Genomic DNA, 20,627 nt, shown 5'->3' with positions numbered 1-20,627 from the left:
AGACGTCACGTTGTGACCGATGAATTGGGAACTCGCTTAGAGAGACCAATCTGCTTCGATAACTTCTAAAACGCCAATGAACTTAGCATTGAGGTTTTTGCATAATGCTGGCGCCGCCCCGCCAGGTGTGTATATAAGCCGCAGCTGCAGAATATGAAATTAGCTGCTTTTCGCTGAGAAAGCCGGGAAAATGTGAACGGCCGTTACAGCAGAGAGCAGCCCTGTGACGACAGGACATGACGTCTCCGTTCCCGTCCTTCAGGGAACAAGGGTTACATCTGTAACCGAGACGTTCCCTTTCAGTTGGTCACTACGACGTCACGTTGTGACCGACGAATTGGGAATCCCTACCAAAACGCCACTGGTGCTAACCTCTTCCAGTGTTTTCAAAAACCCTCCGATTCCACTTAAGGAGATGGAGAAATAGGATTAAGGCAGAAGGCCGGGAACTAGATGTTCCTTTAACCCCACAGTAGTGCCAGCGACTGGAAAGCGCCCTATCCGAGCGGGATAGGAACGCTGCGGAAGCCACCATCCCGTTAAGGGCTAATGGTGGGCGAAAGACAACCATAGTTGAGAATAGACAGCCATGGCTGTGTAAGCAAAGCAGTGCTCTGCTAAGGGAAATGTGGGCTGGTAGGATTAACCCCACGGAAAATAGTCACAAAGGAACCCCGCGTAGGGGGCGCAATGTGGATGCCCAACCCCAACACATAGGTTTGCGAGGTTGCAGCTAGTGAGAGGCTGACAGCCGATGCTCCGCAATATCAGATGCCAAGGCAGCAGAGGAGGGACAAATCAAACCATTACGCATTTTTGTCCTAAAGGCCTTCCATACTGACACTTATTGTGAAGCACCAGTCGGAGGCTGCAAGCCGACCTGCGAGTCTGTTCTCCGTGCTCCCCCTGATGAGGAAAGAAAGAGAGGAGACAGGCTCGATACGAACACTTTAAAATCTAAAGAACGTATTAGGTGTCGCCCAACCTGCAGCTCTGCAGATGTCTGTTAGCGAGAAACCACGAGCGAGTACCAAAGATGAGGCAACACTCCTAGTGGAGTGTGCTCTCAAATTAAATAGACAAGGAATGCCCTGCAGATTATAAGCAAGGGTGATAGTATCAACTATCCAATGAGATATCCTCTGCTTAGTGACAGCTTTCCCTCTCTGCTGACCACCATAACAGACAAAGAGCTGGTCTGAGGTCCTGAGGCTTTGCGTGCGATCCACCTAGAGTCGCAGTGTGCGTACGGGGCATAACAAAGCCATGGTTGGGTCTGCCTCCTCCGGGGCAACGCTTGCAAGCTCACCACCTGATCTCTGAGTGGTGGGAACTTTGGGCACATAGCCTGGCCTGGGTCTAAGTGTTACACTCGAGACAGCAGGACCTAACTGAAGGCGCGAATTGTCGACGGAGAATGTGTGTAGGTCCCCTACTCGCCTCACGGAGGCCAATGCGAGCAGGGTCAGAGTTTTCATTGACAAAAACTTCAGACTCACAGACTGCAGAGGCTTGAATGGAGGTTCCTGCAGGGCTTTCAGATCATGGACAGGTCCCAAGGAGGAATAGAGGGAGGGCGCGAAGGGTTCAGCCTCTTAAAAACCTAATAACTAAATTGTGCTGGCCGACCGATCTGCCGTTTATTAGAGAGTAATGTGCAGATATGGCGGCCATATCAACTTTAATGGTGGAGGGTCACAGCCTACACTCCAACCGATGTTGAAGATATGAGAGCACAACATTAATGGGGCATTCTCGGGGGTCTTCATGTTGCGAGGTTCAGCATAGTGATGCGGAGATCATCCTTTGAGAGCCTCACAGCCGCACCGTGGCGGTGCTCGACACTCGCAGGACGGGGGTGGCGCTTTTCCCAGAGGAAAGACAACCGTCTCTCCAAATCCACAAGGGACATGTCCTCGCAGTGAGAACAATTACCCTCAGCCAACGCTGCCTCCGCATGCTCGATGCCCAAGCATGAGAGACAACGCTCATGATCGTCCTTTGGACCCATGTACTTTCTGCACCCAAGATCGCATGGACGAAAAGCCATCCTGAAAAGGATGCTGATCTCCAGATATACGAGAGAGTGGCTGTCTTTAACAAGACACAAAGCTCTCCGTATTACTCTTTTAGGGAAATTTACTCTAGATGCTCAGTTGATGATGCACACAGGGAAAAGCAACACACACACTAAACTCAAAACAAAAAAGATGCAGTGCCGTGGAATACTGCTGGCGTCCGCTGTGGTACTGCCAGTTCAACCAACTTCAGCAATCGTTCCCACCAGAGTAGAGAAGCTTCTCAGTAGCAGATACTGCCGGCGAAAAAGCTAATTTTGTATTCTGCAGCTTATATACGCACCTGGCGGGCCGGCGCAAGCATTAAATACCTCAATGCCAAAGTTCATTGTCGTCGTAGTGACCGACTGAAAGGGAACTGATGTATCTGTAATATATATACTGTTGTTATTAAGCAACTATCTGAAACTAAAAGTAATCAAAATATCCATGTGAAGGAATTGTTGTGGTTTAACTTCTACTAATAGTTTGTGTGTAATTTTGAATAGATGTTTGAAAATATGCAGCAGTGTTCTTCTTTGGTTGAAATAACATGATGTAAGATTTTGGTAAGAAATAGCAAAAGAGAATGCCATATATACTGGATATCTGAACCAATGCATTCATAAGAAAGTTGTCTTTGCTATTAATGAAAAAAGTAGCTGTATAGAATGCAATCCAGATCACAATATAAAAAATTATACTAAAGGTTATAGATTTGGCCTCATTGTAATTTTTAGGAAGATCTCGTGCCATGTAAGAAAACAAGATACACAAGGCACCAAGAACAACATTTATGAATGCAACTGTGCTAGTGGATATAACATGCCCCATTTTACAGGAAAGAAATATCTGTTGTTTAAACGACAGTAAGTCACTGAAGGGTTTGGGAGGTCCAAAGGTCATCCACATAACACAAACACTGAAATAAAAGACAGAGAAAGAGGTGACAACGATCCACTGGCCGTTGTTCTTTACCCACAACCTGTGCACATTAGGGAACTCATTCATTTTGAAGACACAAACTATTTGAAAGGCACGAACAGCTAAACATGAGAGACAGACGGTAAAGTAAAATGTAAATAAGACATTTCTTAACATACATTTTACAGATGTTGGTTCACCAAAGAAAAAGAATGCACTTAGGCAAGACATAATCAGACACACTAACATTAGGAAAGACATGTTGCCACCAGCAGACCTCACCATTGGTGTGTTGTAATTGTAAGCGAAAATAAATACCATGATGATAAGAAGAGTAATCAAGCATATATTAGAAAATATAAGTGCAATGGAGGGGATATCTGTGAACTGTAGATAGATAACAGAACGTGTCTGACATGTCACACTGCCCCCATCAGACCATTCATTCTCAGCACATGGAAAACAGATATAGGGGTCCCCTGGAATAAAAACAGGTAAAAGATATGAATGTTTGGTAATACAGGCAAAATATTAATCTTGTGATGACCAAACCGTTCATAAAATGTATAAAAATCTGCCTATACAGTAAAGTATTATAGTCGTGTCCTGGATTTATAAAGCTTAAATATCAAGGACTCACTACTTAAGGTACTTACGAGAATAATTCACATAGCTGTTTTGTGGACATTTATTACACAGAAAGCAGCAATCATGATATCCCACATGTTCTCTTGAAAATCCCTCCTTACACTCAACAGAGCAGTTTGAGAAAGGAATCTTTATAGAATAATAAAGGGTGTTAAAAGTTAATCTGGACATATAAACATTCATATTAAGGCTGTAAGGAAATAAAGATTATCAGAAGTAACTTACAGAAGAAGTATTGTTACCCCAGGGCATGAGTAAGTTGTCAATGGTAAAATAAATTTCTGGATAGGTGTCATAAGTGCCCACCATCTCAATCCATGGAGGATTTGTTACAGTGTGCCAGATCACAACAGCGTAACTGACAGCTGGATCACCATTATCATCATATTTCACCTGACGGCCATTCAGTGGAAAATTCAATTTCGTAATTTCTCCTAGAAGCTGTTGTTGTGAAAAATAAGAGTCAAATAATTAAGTGAAGTGAAAGTGTAAGTAATGTAATAGTAACCCATACTTGGAATGTGACCTCTGCATTTAACCCAATGAGTATTGAACAAAACATACCCAGAGTAGTGGGCAGATAACACTGCAGGGGACAGGTGCCTTGCTCAAGACTGGAACTGGCAACTCTCGGGTTACAAGCCCAACTCTCTAACCAAGTAGGCCACAACTGTCCATATTATAACTTTCATTTATTGAATATAGTTAGCTGAATATAGTGTGCAAACACTACAGGAGGTATATAGCCTCGGTTGATGACGACATCACAGCGCACCCGATGCAATGCTATAAAATAGATGAGCACCAGCTGTGTCATCAGATCTTTTTGTTTGAAGACCAGTCCTAGGACATCTACTGTACGGCAAGACAGCACAGCATCTCGTTCCGCTTTTTCAGGGAACAAGGTTACACTCAAGTAACCCCTCCGTTCCCTATCAAAAGCTTTACTCGATGCTGCGCTGCTAAGCGCTATGGGGAACGACAATACCCACGCTGCCATGCTTGGAGATGTCTGGACCCCTTACGGATGTGTAAGTGTGCACAAAGACCGCAAAGAAATCTCAGACATAAACAACCAAGCTGAAATAGTGGATGTGTGCGGAAAGGATGCTCCTGCCACCTCACAAACACCTATAAGAAGGCACCCCTTATTAATAGTAGCAGTGGGGGATACCCCTTTATGGATAAATGGTATAGACATCAGCTTGAGATGTTAACTCGAGGACATGAGATCCTGGAGTGACATGAGCATCCAAGCTATAAAATCTTATGAACGTATGCAGAAAGGACCAGCCCGCCGCATCACAAACGCTTTGTAAGGAGGCACCACTTACTAATAGTAGCAGCGGGGATACCCCCTCTTGGAACAAATGGTTTAGACAGCAGCTTGAGATGTTGACTCGAGGACATGAGACCATAGAGTGACATGAGCATCCAAGCTATAAAATCTTATGAATGTATGCGGAGAGGACCAGCCCGCCGCTTCACAAACACTCTGCAAGGAGGCCCCTTTTACTAAAGCAGTAGAAGAGGCTACTCTCCTGATGGAGTGAGCTCTCAGAACTGTTGGCAAGACTTGACATCATAGGCAAGAGCAATGGCATCCCTAACCCAATGTGATTTGGACTGCCTGGTGGCCGCAGCACCTCTGTTGCGGCCCCCAAAACAGACAAACAATTGCTCTGACTTACGCCACTGGCTAGTGCAGTGGTCATAGGCCTGAAGAGCACGGACTGGACACAATCTGTGATATAACTCTTGCTCCGTCATAGTGAACGGCGGAGGGCAGAAAGTCAAGAATGACCGGATGTGCAGTCGAAAAGGGAACCGTAGACAAGTAATCAGGATAAGGATGCAAAATCACCTTCACCATTCCTGGGGCAAAATCTAGACAGATTTCCCTAATTCTTTTTAAAAAAGTTATTGCCATTAGAAAAACATCTTTAGTGTCAGAAGTCTATCAGACGCTGACTCTAGAGGTTCAAAGGGGGTCTGAACCAGACCCTCAAGGACTATAGCTAGGTCCCACGAAGGAATCTTAGTTCTCGCTGGAGGCCTCAATCGTTTTGCCCCACGAATAAAGCGAGCGAGCAGAGGATGCCTCCCGAGGAGCACCACGTCCACCAAAGCGTGGCAAGCCGAAAGAGCAGCCACATAAACCCTGAGAGTGGATGGGCATAAGCCTGCTGACATCTTTTCCTGCAGAAAACTCAGAACTGTAGCAATCTGGCAGTTAACAGGATCTGCATCATGCGTCATGCACCATGCTTCAAAGACACCCCATTTAAAGGCATAATTCTTTCTAGTGGAAGGAGCCCTAGCACTCAAAATAGTGTCAATAACATCAGGCGACAAGCCTGTGTCCCTCAGTTGGTACCCTTCAGGAGCCAAACATGGAGATTCCACAGGTCGGGCCTGAGATGCATTATCATATGAGAAAGAAGGCCCCTCCTCTCCAGACTCGCCCATGGCGAGTTGTTGAGGAGAGATATTATCTCTGAGAACCATACTCTGTTCGGCCAATGCGGTGCTATCAGTAAGAGGCAAGAGCCTTGCTGGCGAACTCTGGCTAGAACCTGCGGGAGCAGCGCCACTGGAGGAAACGCATAAAGGCGTTTGTCCGGCCATGTGTGTGCCATTGCCTCCAGACCCAAGAGGTCCACTTCCTTTCTGTAAAATCAGGTCCATATCTGAGACACTATGTCTGGGTGGGGTTTCCATTCCCCAGTTGATAATGTCTGCCTGGACAGTAAATATGCTCCTACATACAGGTTCCCCGGGATGTACACTGTTCTGAGTGACAGGGACTTGTCCTGAGCCCAGAGAAAAATCTGCCTCGCTATCCTGTTCAAGTTGCGCGAGCGCAGACCTCCCTGGTGACTTATGTATGAGACTGTCGCTGTGTTATCCTCCCGCACTAGGACATGACAGCTTCTCACTTGGGGGAGAAAGTATTTCAGGGCCAGAAATATAGCCGTCAGCTCTTGGCAATTGATGTGCCAACCGAGCTGATGACCCTCCCATTCCCCTTGAGCTGGACTGAATCGTTTAAAAAGTTTGTGTCTCGAGAGTCGAGACAGCAATGATCCACAAGTTACTCACTTCAGATGTGCTTGACAGTTATTCTGATTCTAAATAAGAGAGTAATCTGTATCTAATGTATCAACTCTTCATAGGATCTCTCCACAACAGTACACTGACTGAACCGAGAACTGGTGAAGTTTGTTGATATTGAGCATGCGCAGCAAACATGCTGGTATTCCAGAGTCACCGATACACTGAATCAAGAACAGTTTCTATCTGAGTCGTCCAACTTGATGAGACATTAATATTGTGCATGCGTTTACAGAACAGCACGATACAGCGATTCTGGAGGCAGGAACAGGTTGCTACATTTATGGAGTCACCAGTTCACTGATTTGAGAACAGTTTCTATTGGATGCGTCCGACACATAGTTCTGACCATAGATATGTAAAATAAAGGCTAGATGTCTCACCTGCGCTGCTGGCCAATGGAGGTCGAAGTTCGAACCTGCCGGCCATCTTGTCTCAGGCAGCTCGCTCACTTGTAGCATTTTGTTTTAATGATCCATTTCATTTTAATTAACCATAACTTGCTCAATATTCTATCAATTTTCAAATTGTTTGGTTTGTTATAAATGTTAGAGATGTACCTATGACACTGCATGCTTTTAATGAATTATAGCCACATTAATAATGTTTGTAAGAAACCAAACCATTTGAAAATCGGAAGAAAATTGAGCAAGTGATGGATATTTAAATGTACATGCACCATTAAAGGCGGAGTCCACGATGTTTGAAAAACGCTGTGGAAAGGGAGACGGGCCGACTACCAAAACACACTTATAGCCAATCAAATCAAATCAAATGCCGGGTTGCGTATGTGTGGGGCGGGTCTATCAACAGAAGGTCCAGATTCTATTGGGGTAGGGGCGTGTTTGTTTAGGTGATTTCAAATATCAACATTGGCTTTCAAACATCATGGACTCCGCCTTTAAAACACAATGCTACAATGTTCGAATTATGTCAAAGCTTATGGCATCAGTACTACTGTACATGAGACCTCCTCAGTAATGGCTCAAAGGGTTCTCCCAGAGCAATACCTTCATTCCTTGTCTACATGGAAGAAACTGTGGTCTCTTTGTTGCCCAGGACGATCCATATTCCAAGAGCCCTGAGTGTGAAGCACTGTCAAGGCAGAGACTGAGCCCCGGGCATGGAGACTCCACCCTGAGGTGGTAAACCAATTTTTTATCCAAAAATGGTCTAACGGACATATTTGTGTCTTATTTGCTTTATGGTTCTCCTGACCCTGATGGGGCTGGATGCAATGGTACAGACTATGCCGAGGCGATGCCTATACACCTTCTTCCCAAATTGTTCTGCTACTGGGGGTTCTAGAGAACTGATGCCCTGTCTTTTGCAGCCTGAGTTTGGTTTTAGGACCTAGCTTTCCTAGTCAATCATGGGAGGTTCCTCTGATGATGCACCTTCTAATAGGGGTGTCAACAATAATCGATTCGGCAATGCATCGCAATGCGCGCATGCACGATTCAACATCGATGCAGCAAAGTGCCATAATCGATTATGTCACTGTTTATTTTCTGGCCTTGAGTGGACAATAAAGTTGTGAAGTTTCAATTACTTCTGGGGGCATAACAACAACAATCAAGATGGCTGAAGTGGAGAGAGATGACCGTGATAGACGGGTAAATAAAAACGCACCCTTTTCCATGGAAAGTGGACATATGGGCACATTTTGGATTCTATGTTAATGGGAAACTAGACAAGACTTAGGCTGTGTGTAAAATTCTCATCTCAGGTATATAATTGTCATTGTCTTAAAGCTGCTAAGCTTCCGTATTTTGTTGAGAATAGTTGCACTTGACTTTACTACTTGACTGATTAAAAATTTGCTTTGTTGTGTACAGTAGCATTCTGATGCATCGCAATGCATCGTAGAATCTAATTGAATCGTTACCTGGTGAATCGTAATTTAATCGAATTGTGAGGGCAGTGCCAATGCACACCCCTACCTTCTAATGCGGGCAGGGGGTGCCATATTTCGGGTATATGGAAATTGTTGGTTTGGCCTCTATAGATTTTTTAAATGTTGTTGCATATCCTTTACAAATAATATATCTTTTTCTGAATCTCTGGTAATAATGTTTCTGTTGATTTGCAAAAATTTCCCAGTGAATAATACCACAATGAATTGGTTGGTATACAATTTTTTCTCCTCTGGGTCAAACCACAAATATTACCTGAGAACTTCATGCTAGAAACCCACGCTCATTTAAAGATTTGGATTTATTGCATGACAAAACTTAATCTACGTGTCTATGAATGTTTACAGTTAAGTTAATCATAAAAGTTTACCCTTTGTAACTTAAAGAAAAGAAAGAATATTTGCTGAAAAACATACAATTATCCGCCAATCAAATGCAAATGAAAGTTGTATTTGCTACATTGTATATGTCCATTATTCCGAATGTTTGCGGGTGCGGACGGGATACAAACATTACAAGAGTGAAATGGACACGTTGCAGAAGCAAGCGCTAATGATCAGAAATTCAGTGGGAGCTGGATTAGCGACATTGTGTCCCTCCTGTCACAGCGCTGAACTAATTACTTATGGACCAGGACTCGCTACTCATTAGCTGCGTTTATATGGACATTTGTAATCCGTTTAAATTATCAATCTGAATAAAAATGCTCCATGTAAACACCTCAATCGGACTAAAAAGTGCCAATCTGATTAAAAATCGAATCCACTTGTTAGGGGTGGTTTATACCGTTTGTAATCCGCTCAAAATGACATGTATACACTTGATCGGATGGATAACTGAAACTGGGAGGCTCTGCGCATGTGCCATCTTTTCTTTTTTTAATGGCGGTTGGCAAACCCCCTGAAAGGTGCATTTCCGCCACCTACCGGACGGGAGTGTGGAGCATATGCACACGTGCAATGACGTAGAATTGCCGTAATGACATGTGACGCAAATAACTCGAGTTTGTTTTGCTGAAGGAAGTCACAAGAAGTGATTGTCTTGTTAATCTTGTTCCTATTATCCGTCCAATTCCCCATAAAGTGATACAAGACAGCGTTGTCCGGTCAGTCCATGATTTATTCTCTGATCCACAAACGCGTGTGTTTGGACTCGCGAACGGTCCCTGCAGCACCGCGTGAAGTAAAATTCGCTTTTTGGGCACACATGAATGGATGTTTTTGCTGCTGCTTTATAATCAGTGAGGCACAAAGCAAATCTTGAAACAGCGTGAAACTATATTTGTGCAATGTGCGCATGTCAAATGATCAAATCTGATGTAAATCTTGTGTCATATAAACACACACATCAATCCGATCACGTTATTAAGTGTTCATGTAAACGCTATGATAGGATTTATTATTCGGAAGGATTTTAATCCGATGGAGGTAAAATGTGTCCATGTAAATGTAGCTATTGTCATTACATTGTCACATCTCGTTCACTGCAAAAAATGACTTTCTTACTTAGTATTTAAAATAAATCTAGTTTTTATACAAATTAAGGCTGTTTTCACATATGTTGGTGCGCACCGTGGTGCGGCCTCGGAGCGCACCAAAAATCATTTTTCAGTTAGTGCGGTCCGTGTTCACATATATATATTTTTTACTTTACTCGAAATGCCGCACCGAACACCATGTGACAACGGTCAGCGCTGTCATTGGTCTCTGACAGCTCTTACCGTCTCATGACCACCCCCACGTTTCCACGACAACCAGCCTGACAGGGAGAGCGCAGCTATCAAGATGTGGAGATAAACGATGCACGTCTTTGCGAAATTTCTTTGCTTTAACGCGAAATTGCGTAGCTGTTCTATTAAAGCTTTTGTCACGGAGCCGTTTGCTAAAAAGCCCGTAATGTCACTATTTGTGTGTGGAGGACAGCTATGCATTTATAAAATCATCAGCTCAAACGTAAAGGAGACAGCGAATCTCTATGCAACGGACCAGGATTGGCTTGTTTGTTGTTAACCCACAATATAACACCCGGTTCACGTCACAACGGAAGCCCAGTGGCTCAAACATGTGGAGAACTTCCTGTATTTGGTTCGGCCCGAGGTCCAGCAGTGTTCACACCACAGGTGGGTCGCCCCAGAGTTCGGCAACAGCCGCTCCGAGACCACCTGTTTAGAGCGGTCTCGGAGCGGCCGTTTAGTGCGCACCCGAGTGCGGCTGTTGTGTTCACACTGACCCAAACGCACCGTACTCGGAGCGACACGTCATTTGGGCCGACCTAAACAGTGTATATGTGAAAACACCCTAAGTGTATTTGTGAACAATTAAAAAATGTAAGTGAATTTGTGCTTAAAACAGGCAAAAAAAATCTGCCTATAGGGTAAGAATTTTTGTTGAATTAAGTGTTTAAGAAAAACGTAAACTTATTCAAGATTTTTTACCCCATTGGTGATTTCTTTTTGCTTTTTTTATGCAGTGTTTCCTTTATCAGGGAATGTAATATATAATATACAGTACTATTAATTATTTAATCATACTTTGTTTATAAATAAATAATTTTACAATGGACATCTGAATGTATTTACTCACCATGTATGGCTTAACTGTTGTATTTTTGTTGCATTGGTTCATGTTGCAGTGCAGAACTTTATGTAATGCATGAGCTATGGTGTATATGGCAGCGTAGATGGCAAAAGAGAATGTGGGATCTTCATTTATATTTTCCTCTGCGGTCACCAATGAGCAGTTGTCACAATCTTGATTACATGTATTTGTGTGGATTTCACTCTCAGTGTTATCATTAGGATAAACCTCAGTTGTTTCTTTGGTTTTATAAATGAAGTCATTAAATCCTGGCAATGACAAAAATCTCTCTGTAATGCCAATAATTGTTCCAATTTTCTCAATTCCTGGCTCTTTTAAAAGCTGCTGATTCATGGACCATGTTTCACTTGCAATCCAAACTTTGTCTCGGATGTTGTTTGTTATGGCTGCTTTGATTATATTTTTTGCATATTGTGGCACAGTGAAAACCACAATGACATTGATGTTGAGCTTATCAATCTTTTGAAGAGTTAGACTGTAGTTTGCACTTTGACTGATAATTTCTTGATAAGCCAAACAAATGCCCGTATTTCTGATATAATTGTTAAATAGTTGAAGGCCTTCTTTACTGTCTGGGTCTCCAAGAAAGGCAACCCAGTTCCATCCAAACCACTTGATGATGTGAATAATCATCTGTATCAAGTCTTTGTTGCTAGGGATTGTTCTTATAAAAGATGGATACTGAAGTTTATTACTCAGTGTATAGCTGGTAGCTCCATAATTAACCTTTGAAAAAGAATAATAAAAAAAAAACAATTTGCTTGACATGTAACATTTATTATACACACTCAACATTTAGTTTTATGCACATAAGTACTTATATGTGTCTCTGTGTTAAAGTGATGAAGTCTGTCAGCACTGGATGGAGGTTATGAAGTATGTGCGTGTTTGTTATTAAACATAAAATTTACCAGTGGTATAAGGTCCATTGTGATCAGTGGTGCAATAGTAATAGTTCTTGTGTTTCCATAAGGTCCTGTTAAAGCAATTACTTTAGTCTGATGGCTGTTGAGTTTTTCTTTAGGTTTTATTGATCCGTTCTGTGAGATAAAACTGAAGACTGAAGGAAAATTCTTAGTGTCAGAACAATAATCAAAAACTTCATAACCCAGAGAGACATTGGGCAGCAGGGTGCTTGAGTTATTAATCTCCTCAACAGCAAACCTCATGACTTGAAACATTTGATAGCCTGAGTCTGAGGAAGTTTGCCTAAGATAATTGATAGAAGAAAATTGTAGTAAGGTTTTGTCTTGGGAACAAAAGTTTTAAATGAATGAAATACTGAGGAAATGTGACTTCAATTCACAAAAGTACATAGTAATAGTAAGGGTATTATAAGCATCCAGATTATAGGCTTGTTAAACTAACATGAAAAAAAATTCTCGCTTACCTAAAACATTCAATGGCCTCCGGGGAGAACAGGGTTTCTGCATGTTCAGCTTCATGTAGTGGAAAAAGTCCACCCAATAAGTAATCTCCATCTAAACTGAACTCAGATGATGAACAAGAAACTTCGAAAAAGATAGAAGTAAAGGCCACAAGGAAAGTGTAGATGTGACTCAGAAACATGATTTAAAATTGATTGTTTCTCATGAAACAGGAATATGTGAAGGGGTTTTATATAATAATTCAATTTGCTTAAACCACTTTGTTTATTCACAGCTCTGGACATCAAAGTCAATGTTTTATTGTTATAAATATTCATTTTCATAGACCATATTTCATCTACAATACAAACTTTGTCTCAGATGTTGCTGGCTTTTTAATGTTTTTTTGCATATTGTCATACAATGAAAACCACACGGACACTGATGTTGTGTCTATCAATCTTTTAAAAAGTTAGACTGTAGTTTTAGAGTGTAAAAACACCCAACAAAAAGGACTTTCTTTTAAAAGAAGGTCCAGATTCTATTGGGGTAGGGGCGTGTTTGTTTAGGTGATTTCAAATATCAACATTGGCTTTCAAACATTGTGCAGGCTTCTTTGTGATCTCAACTAACAGATTATGGAAAAAAAGAAAATCACAAATTTTGAAAAAAAAACTTTCTCATTATCTCAAAAGTTGTGCTGCCTACTTGTGTCACTAGTTTCCATGACAGGTCACAAATGTCAAAATAATAAAAAAAAAGGGTAACAACATGTCTGTAATGAGCGAGACTTGGAGTGGATTCCAAACACAGAAGTTTATTTAAACACAAAGGCTGTTATGGTATATAGACCAGAGAACACAAAATTAAAACAGAAAAGGTGATTTATTATAAATGAGCTTAAAGGGGACATTCCATGAAAATCAGACTTTTTCCATGTTTAAGTGCTATAATCAGGTCCCCAGTGCTTCTACCAACGCAGAAAACATGAAAAATAGCAACCCTGTAACTTTGTTTTGGTTAGGCTCTCTCTGGAAGCATGTGAATAAATAGGTCATGCGGATTTCGCTCCCCGCATGACGTAGCTAAGGGATCTTATTATAATGATACCGCCCCTTCAACTGCGCTATCCAACCATGACCTACCTCGAGTGCGAGTGACCGAAAGTATGACTGACAGCACAACGCGTTTGTATTCCCTCAAACACAAACAGGAGCCTACAACTTGTAGTTTTAATAATCTTTCTATGTTGAATTAACGTTCTAAATGATTAACGTTATCTTAGTGCAAGAGAGAGAGAGCGAGTGAGTGAGAGAGAGTGAGCGAACGAACAGAGAGAGAGAGCAACGCGACGGTTCGCCTTCAAGTAAGTTATGTTGTTTATGTTTCTCTGAAGTTTATGTGAATGAACACGAGGATTAATGCACTGCACGAGACAGAGTGAGAGAAAAACGTGTATTCACTATCATATCATAAATATGTTGTTTAATGTTTCTCTCAAGTTTTAAATGAATACGAGGAGTTATAAGACAGACCGTGAGAGACTGACAGAAACGCGAATGTGTTCAATCACAATAAACTTAAACATGTTATTTGATCTGTTTCTCTAAAGTTTAAGCATTAAACGTGTTGTTTTATTACAGATCATTTAAATGTGCTTGTGTGGTTTGGTCGTTCATCGGATCACGCATCACTTCCGGTTGGAGTCGAACACACATTGAGCATCGTGCATCAGAGCTCCGTCGAGTTCATCATCCAAATCCTATTTTCTGAATACCTTGTTCCTATTTATATAATATAACATATTAGTTTATCTCAAGAATACTTTACCGTGACGACTATTGAGCAGTACTACCACGTGAAACGATTTATCACTAATAAACACCCAGTGTTAGCATATAGCCCGCTAGCATCAACAAACGGGCTTTAGTTACCATTTGCCGATCTAATGGCGAACTCATCCAATGTATGCTATTCAGACCTGTCCTCACCTGAGCAGGAAGCTGTGGAGGAGTTGATACCCGGTTATCGCAGATCCTACGCGACGTACAGCGCCCAGTTCACCCAGGCACCAGACGTCCACAAGCGACAGAGGCGTGCAAAAAGCGAACACCCTAGGCGGTGCAGCTTCACGGACCGTGCTCGAGGGAACGGAGACGCCATCGCCCAGAATGAAAGCGATCGGGGAGCCGTGGAGGAGCTGCTGCCCGGCCTTCGCAGATTCAGCGTGCCTCACATCACCCTGGCTACAGACGTCCGCAGACGATCGGGGCGTGCTACGAGCGAGCTTCCCTCGCGATGTAGCTTCACGGGGCGCGTCCAGTTGACCGAAGACGCCATCACCCAACATGAAAGCGGTAAGACGCCGCTTGTTATTGTAACCTGCATTACTTGCCACATGTACAGTTTAGCTTCTTCCATCAGCATAGAGGGGTTTACTTGTGCTAAGTGTATTGAAGTAGTAAGGCTGACAGAGAAGATTGCAGAACTAGAAGCGCGCATCCAAACGCTAGTTGATGACAGTAATACCGCTAATGTTACAAACGCTAATACCGCTAATGCTACAAACGCTAATACCGCTAATGCTACAAACGCTAATACCGATAATGCTACAAACGCTAATACCGCTAATGCTACAAACGCTAATACCGATAATGCTACAAACACTAATACCGCTAATGCTACAAACACTGTTTCGGGTGCGCCTAGTGTTAAACGTAATACACATAGCTCGGTTCCGGCATCTGAGTCAAGGCGGCCGACTAAATGGGTGACTGTCAGGCGGCACAGTCGTATCCGGTGCCCGCCCAAGACCCCCCTGGTAATTTCTAACAGGTTTGATATTCTAAGCAATACACCGACTGAGACGTCTGTTAAAAATGCCTTGGTTATTGGAGATTCGATACTTAGGAACGCGAACATTGAGGCACCAGCCACCATAGTCGATTGTATACTGGGAGCCAGGTCTTCAGACATTAGATCAAAACTTAAAGTGCTGGCTAATGCTAAGCGTAAGTTTTCTAAAATTGTTATTCACGCCGGTACGAATGACACCAGACTCCGCCAGTCGGAGATCACCAATGATAATATTAAAGAGATATGTGAAATTGCTAAAACAATGTCAGACAATGTAATGTGCTCTGGTCCCCTCCCCGCCTACCGGGGGGATGAAATTTACAGTAGATTATGGTCTCTTTATGACTGGATGTCAAAATGGTGCCCTCAGCATAACGTAGGGTTTATAGACAATTGAAAGCATTTCCTGGGGAGACCTGACCTGCTAAAGAGAGATGTCCTCCATCCGTCTCAGGAAGGAAGGGCGATTCTCTCTATAAATCTGACCAATAGTCTTACTTCTAATACACTCTGACTATCCAGGGTGCAGGTCAGGAAACAGACGGATCGGCCACAAGACTATTATTATAAACACGAACCTCGATTAAAGGGGAGAGGGGGTGGTGTAGCTACAATATACAACAAAATGTTTAAAGTAAACAAAAAATCTGAACTAAAATTTAAATCATTTGAACTAATGTTGTTAAATATGGAAATAACTGCTCTCTTTTGCCTTAGCTACAATCTATAGACCTCCGGGCCACCATGCAGATTTCCTTAAAGAAATAGCAGATTTCCTGTCTGAGCTTGTAGTCACTGTAGATAAAGCTCTTATCGTTGGTGATTTTAATATTCATGTGGATAACCCAAAAGATGCATTAGGACGTGCGTTTCTGGATGTTCTAAATTCTCTCAATATTAGACAAAACGTGACAGGGCCAACGCATACTCGTAAGCACACATTAGACTTAATTCTGTCACTCGGACTCAATATTAATGACATCAAAATGATGCAGTTTCTGGCCATTACCTTGTGTCATACACTGTACCTCTAGATAGGATCACTCAATCCACAACATGCTACAGATTAGCCAGAACAATAATTTCCACCACTAAAGATAGCTTTATTAGCACTCTTCCAGACCTGTCCCAAATGAAACATGTAGCAGATAACTGTGACGATCTAGATATTGTAATAGAAAACCTAAACAATGTCTGTTCTAACACATTGGATGCCGTTGCTCCCATTCGAAAAAAGAGAATCAAAGAAAAACCGCCAGCTCCAATGGTATGACCATCACACCGCAGCCCTCAAAAAGGCAACTAGGAAAATGGAAAGAAATTATAGAAGCACAAAGTTAGAGGTATGGCGTGCAGCATGGAAAGAGAGTGTTAAACACTACAGACAGGCTATTAAAACCGCCAGATCTACCTATATTAGCAAGCTTATAAATGAGAATCATAATAACCCTCGTTTCCTCTTTAGCACAGTTGCAAAACTGACTAGAAACAAAGAACAAACAGAAACCAATAGTAAACTTCAACACAATAGTAAACTTCAACACAATAGTAACGACTTCATGAACTTCTTTTCTAACAAAATTACGGCTATTAGGGAAAACATCGTAGCTACCCAGGCAGCCACCACTCTACCCATTAGTTCACTTAACACTAGACTACTATACGAACATCTTGATTCATTTAAACCTACTACAATAGATGAGCTCTCTAGACTAGTTACATCATCCAAATCATTGTCCTGTATATTAGACCCCGTTCCCACAAAACTACTTAAAGAGGTATTCCCTGAAGTGTCAACCCCGGTTCTAAATATCTTTAACTCATCGCTAGAAATAGGATACGTTCCAACAGCTTTCAAACTAGCAGTTATTAAACCGCTGATTAAAAAACCACAGCTTGATCAGGGAGAGCTTAATAACTTTAGACCAATCTCAAATCTCCCTGAAATCTCAATTCTTATATTACTAGACCTTAGTGCAGCCTTTGACACAATAGATCACACAATCCTACTCAATAGACTAGAAAACTATGTTGGTATCAGTGGTCAGGCGCTAGCCTGATTTAGGTCGTATCTAACCAATCGCCATCACTTTGTTTATGTAAACGAGGAAGAGTCATATCACTCCCTGGTTAAATACGGTGTACCGCAGGGATCCGTTTTAGGTCCTATCCTGTTCTCGTTATACATGTTACCCCTAGGAGACATTATCAGGAAACATAACATAAGTTTTCACTGCTATGCGGATGATACCCAGCTTTACATCTCCTCACATCCCAGCGAAACACACACGTTTTCTAAGCTAAAAGACTGCATTAGCGATGTTAGTGACTGGATGGCACATAACTTTCTTAAGCTCAACTCCAATAAGACAGAGATACTTATTATTGAACCGAATCGCTACAAACATAATATGTCAGATTACAAGTTGCACATAGATGGCTGCACTGTGGTGCCATCTTCCACGGTTAGGAACTTAGGTGTGATGTTCGACAGCAACTTATCCTTCGATAGTCATATCGCCAACGTCTGCCGCACAGCATTCTTCCATCTTAGAAATATCTCGAAAATACGCCATATACTGTCTACATCTGACGCAGAGAAGCTTATCCATGCTTTTATGACCTCTAGAATAGACTATTGTAACTCGCTACTCGGGGGATGCCATACAAATCAAGTAAACAAGGTTCAGCTAGTTCAAAACGCTTCTGCAAGGGTACTTACTCGATCTAAAAAGTACGACCACATAAGCCCAATTCTGGCATCTTTACACTGGCTACCAGTTAAATATCGCATACAATTTAAAATATCACTAATCACCTACAAAGCTTTAAATGGCCTAGCACCCTCATATCTTAGAGAATTACTATCAGAATACAATCCATCACGCACACTACGGTTGCAGAATTCTGGTCTCTTGATTATCCCTAGACTATCAAAAGTGTCTAAAAGTGGAAGATCCTTTTCCTACTTAGCCCCTAAGCTCTGGAATGATTTACCAACCGATGTCCGAGAATCAGACACAGTCGATCATTTTAAATCTAGACTTAAAACTTTCCTCTTCAACAAAGCATTCGCATAATTTGTCTAGTAAAGGTACTTAACTCGAATTAGTTATTTGTACGGAACAAAGCACTCGCGGTCATAACACAGACCAACCAAATAAATAAATAAAACATTATCTTATCATATGGTCGGGTTGCGATTTTTTTCTTGTGAATAGGATGCCATACAGACCCGTTTGCCACTGAACCTGCATTAACGACGACAGTGGGGCTCCCGGCCTTAGTCAAACGGGTTGGCACGTATGGTCGGGTTGGGATTTTGGCGTTTCGTGTGTCTTGTAAATAGTACGCCATACAAACCCGTTTGCCACTGAACCTGCATTAAAGACGACAGTGGGGCCTCCAGCCTTAGTCAAACGGGTTGGCACGTATGGTTGGGTGGTGATTTTGGCGCTTTATAGTATGCCATACAGACCCGTTTGCCACTGAACCTGCATTAACTACAACAGTGGGGCTTCTGGCCTTAGTCAAACGGGTTTGCACGTAAGGACGGGTTGCGATTTTGGTGCTTTCGTGTGTCTTGTGAATAGTATGCCATACAGACCCGTTTGCCACTGAACCTCCATTAACGACGACAGTGGGGCCTCCACCCTTAGTCAAATGGGTTGGCACGTATGGTCGGGTTGCGATTTGGCGCTTTCATGTGTCTTGTGAATAGTATTCCATACAGACCCGTTTGCCACTGAACCTGCATTAACGACGACAGTGGGGCCTCCAGCCTTAGTCAAACGGGTTGACACTTATGGTCAGGTTGCGATGTTGGGGTTTTCTTGTGGTCTTGTAAATAGTATGCAATATAGACCCGTTTGCCACTGAACCTACATTAACGACGACAGTGGGGTTACAGGCCTTAGTCAAACGGGTCGACAGGTTTCATTTTCTCTTAAAGACCGGAAGGTGACCCTTAGTTACCATATATACCGTCGCAGTGGGCCCCCAATTTGCAAAATCCTCAACTGTGGATAATATAATTTTGCCGCAATAGTTAGTCTGTCTGAAACTAAGCTGATTAAACCACATCACTGTGTGACACTTGCATTACATGTGAACGGCCCCTACGCTAATATGATTTTGTTTTTCTCTCCCTGTCTCGTCCTCGACCCCGAGGACAATGTGAGAAACAGACCCAGTTCCGGTAGATGTGAAAGTCGGCACACCTCTGATCTACTGGTCGTCCTTCAACGTGATGCCCAGCTGATGCCTGACCAACGATCACCGGCAGAACCCGCTTAATCTCCGCTTAATCTCCGCTTAATCTCCTTATCCGTTTATATGTGTATATATTAGGGCTGTCAAAATTAACGCGTTAATTACGCGTTAACGCAAATTCATTTTAACGCCACAAATTTTATTAACGGAGATTAACGCAACGCGCAATTTCTGTTTGACCCTTGGTCCAGCCCATAGTTGAATGAACAGAGACGCAGACAAATGTGACTCTCTCTTAATGAGTAAAAGGTTTTTATAGAAATAAGAACATTAAGCAAATCGTCTACCAAATCCAATGCTCTAAATGCTCGTTGGACATCTGATATGATCTTTATTTATACGTCTGAGAGGTGTAACGTTACCGTCCTCCTAATGCATAATCTAATACAAAAATGCGTCTCAATTCATTTTGGTTTCGCTTTTATGCATGACTTATAAAATAGACTGCAGGACTTGCTTGATGTTAAAAGAGTCATTAAGAGAGATAAAGTTCGGTACCTGATTAATGTTAAAGAGTTATTAAGAGCGACAAGACTCAAAAGCGATCTTCTCACGCTGACTGACTGATATCTGAAGCCTGTGCACACAGACGCGCGAGTGCGCGACCCGGATATATAGACATCTACACAAAATTAAAGTTTTACAAATATCTGTTTTGATAAGAATTCACGCAGGTAGGTTCTATAATCTGTTATGTCTTAAGTAAATATTTGGTTAACTGTTGGTTAAAAATATCTGATGTGTAACATTATATTAGATCACTTAGATTTTAAGCAGTCTGTCTCAATGTCAATCAAACAAAAGGAAAAAAAGTTGAACATACATTGATGATGTTTTTGCTTTGTGTGTGCTAAATCTATTAGTTTTACCAGTGAT

At 42.1% G+C, this 20,627-nt stretch overlaps 1 protein-coding gene across 1 annotated transcript; it reads right to left on the bottom strand.

Moving 5' to 3' along the window:
* Positions 1–250: 250 nt before the first annotated feature.
* LOC129414176 (taste receptor type 1 member 1-like) lies at positions 251–13,125 on the bottom strand. Its single transcript, XM_055168118.2, has 6 exons — positions 12,647–13,125; positions 12,168–12,465; positions 11,242–11,982; positions 3,855–4,070; positions 3,638–3,758; positions 251–3,460 (listed from the first exon to the last, which is right to left on the bottom strand). Exons 1-6 carry the CDS (start codon positions 12,823–12,825, stop codon positions 2,529–2,531), a joined length of 2,487 nt encoding a protein of 828 aa, XP_055024093.2. The 5' UTR covers positions 12,826–13,125; the 3' UTR covers positions 251–2,528.
* Between the last annotated feature and the right edge of the window lie 7,502 nt (positions 13,126–20,627).

This window comes from Misgurnus anguillicaudatus, chromosome 5 (assembly GCF_027580225.2).
Source record: "Misgurnus anguillicaudatus chromosome 5, ASM2758022v2, whole genome shotgun sequence".
Classification (NCBI taxonomy): Eukaryota; Metazoa; Chordata; class Actinopteri; order Cypriniformes; family Cobitidae; genus Misgurnus; species Misgurnus anguillicaudatus.
The sequence above is the reverse complement of the archived record's forward strand: the minus strand, read 5'-3'. Positions and strand labels throughout refer to the sequence as shown.

Bases quoted from the DNA above. Each gene is read 5' to 3' on its own strand.
- LOC129414176 (XM_055168118.2), bottom strand. From the start codon at position 12,825: ATGTTTCTGAGTCACATCTACACTTTCCTTGTGGCCTTTACTTCTATC. The intron at 4,071-11,241 runs GTGAGTAAATAC...TCACAACAACAG, and splicing joins CAACAGTTAAGCCATACATG to CTTCTAGGAGAAATTACGAA. The intron at 3,461-3,637 runs GTAAGTACCTTA...TTTTTATTCCAG, and splicing joins CAGCTATGTGAATTATTCTC to GGGACCCCTATATCTGTTTT.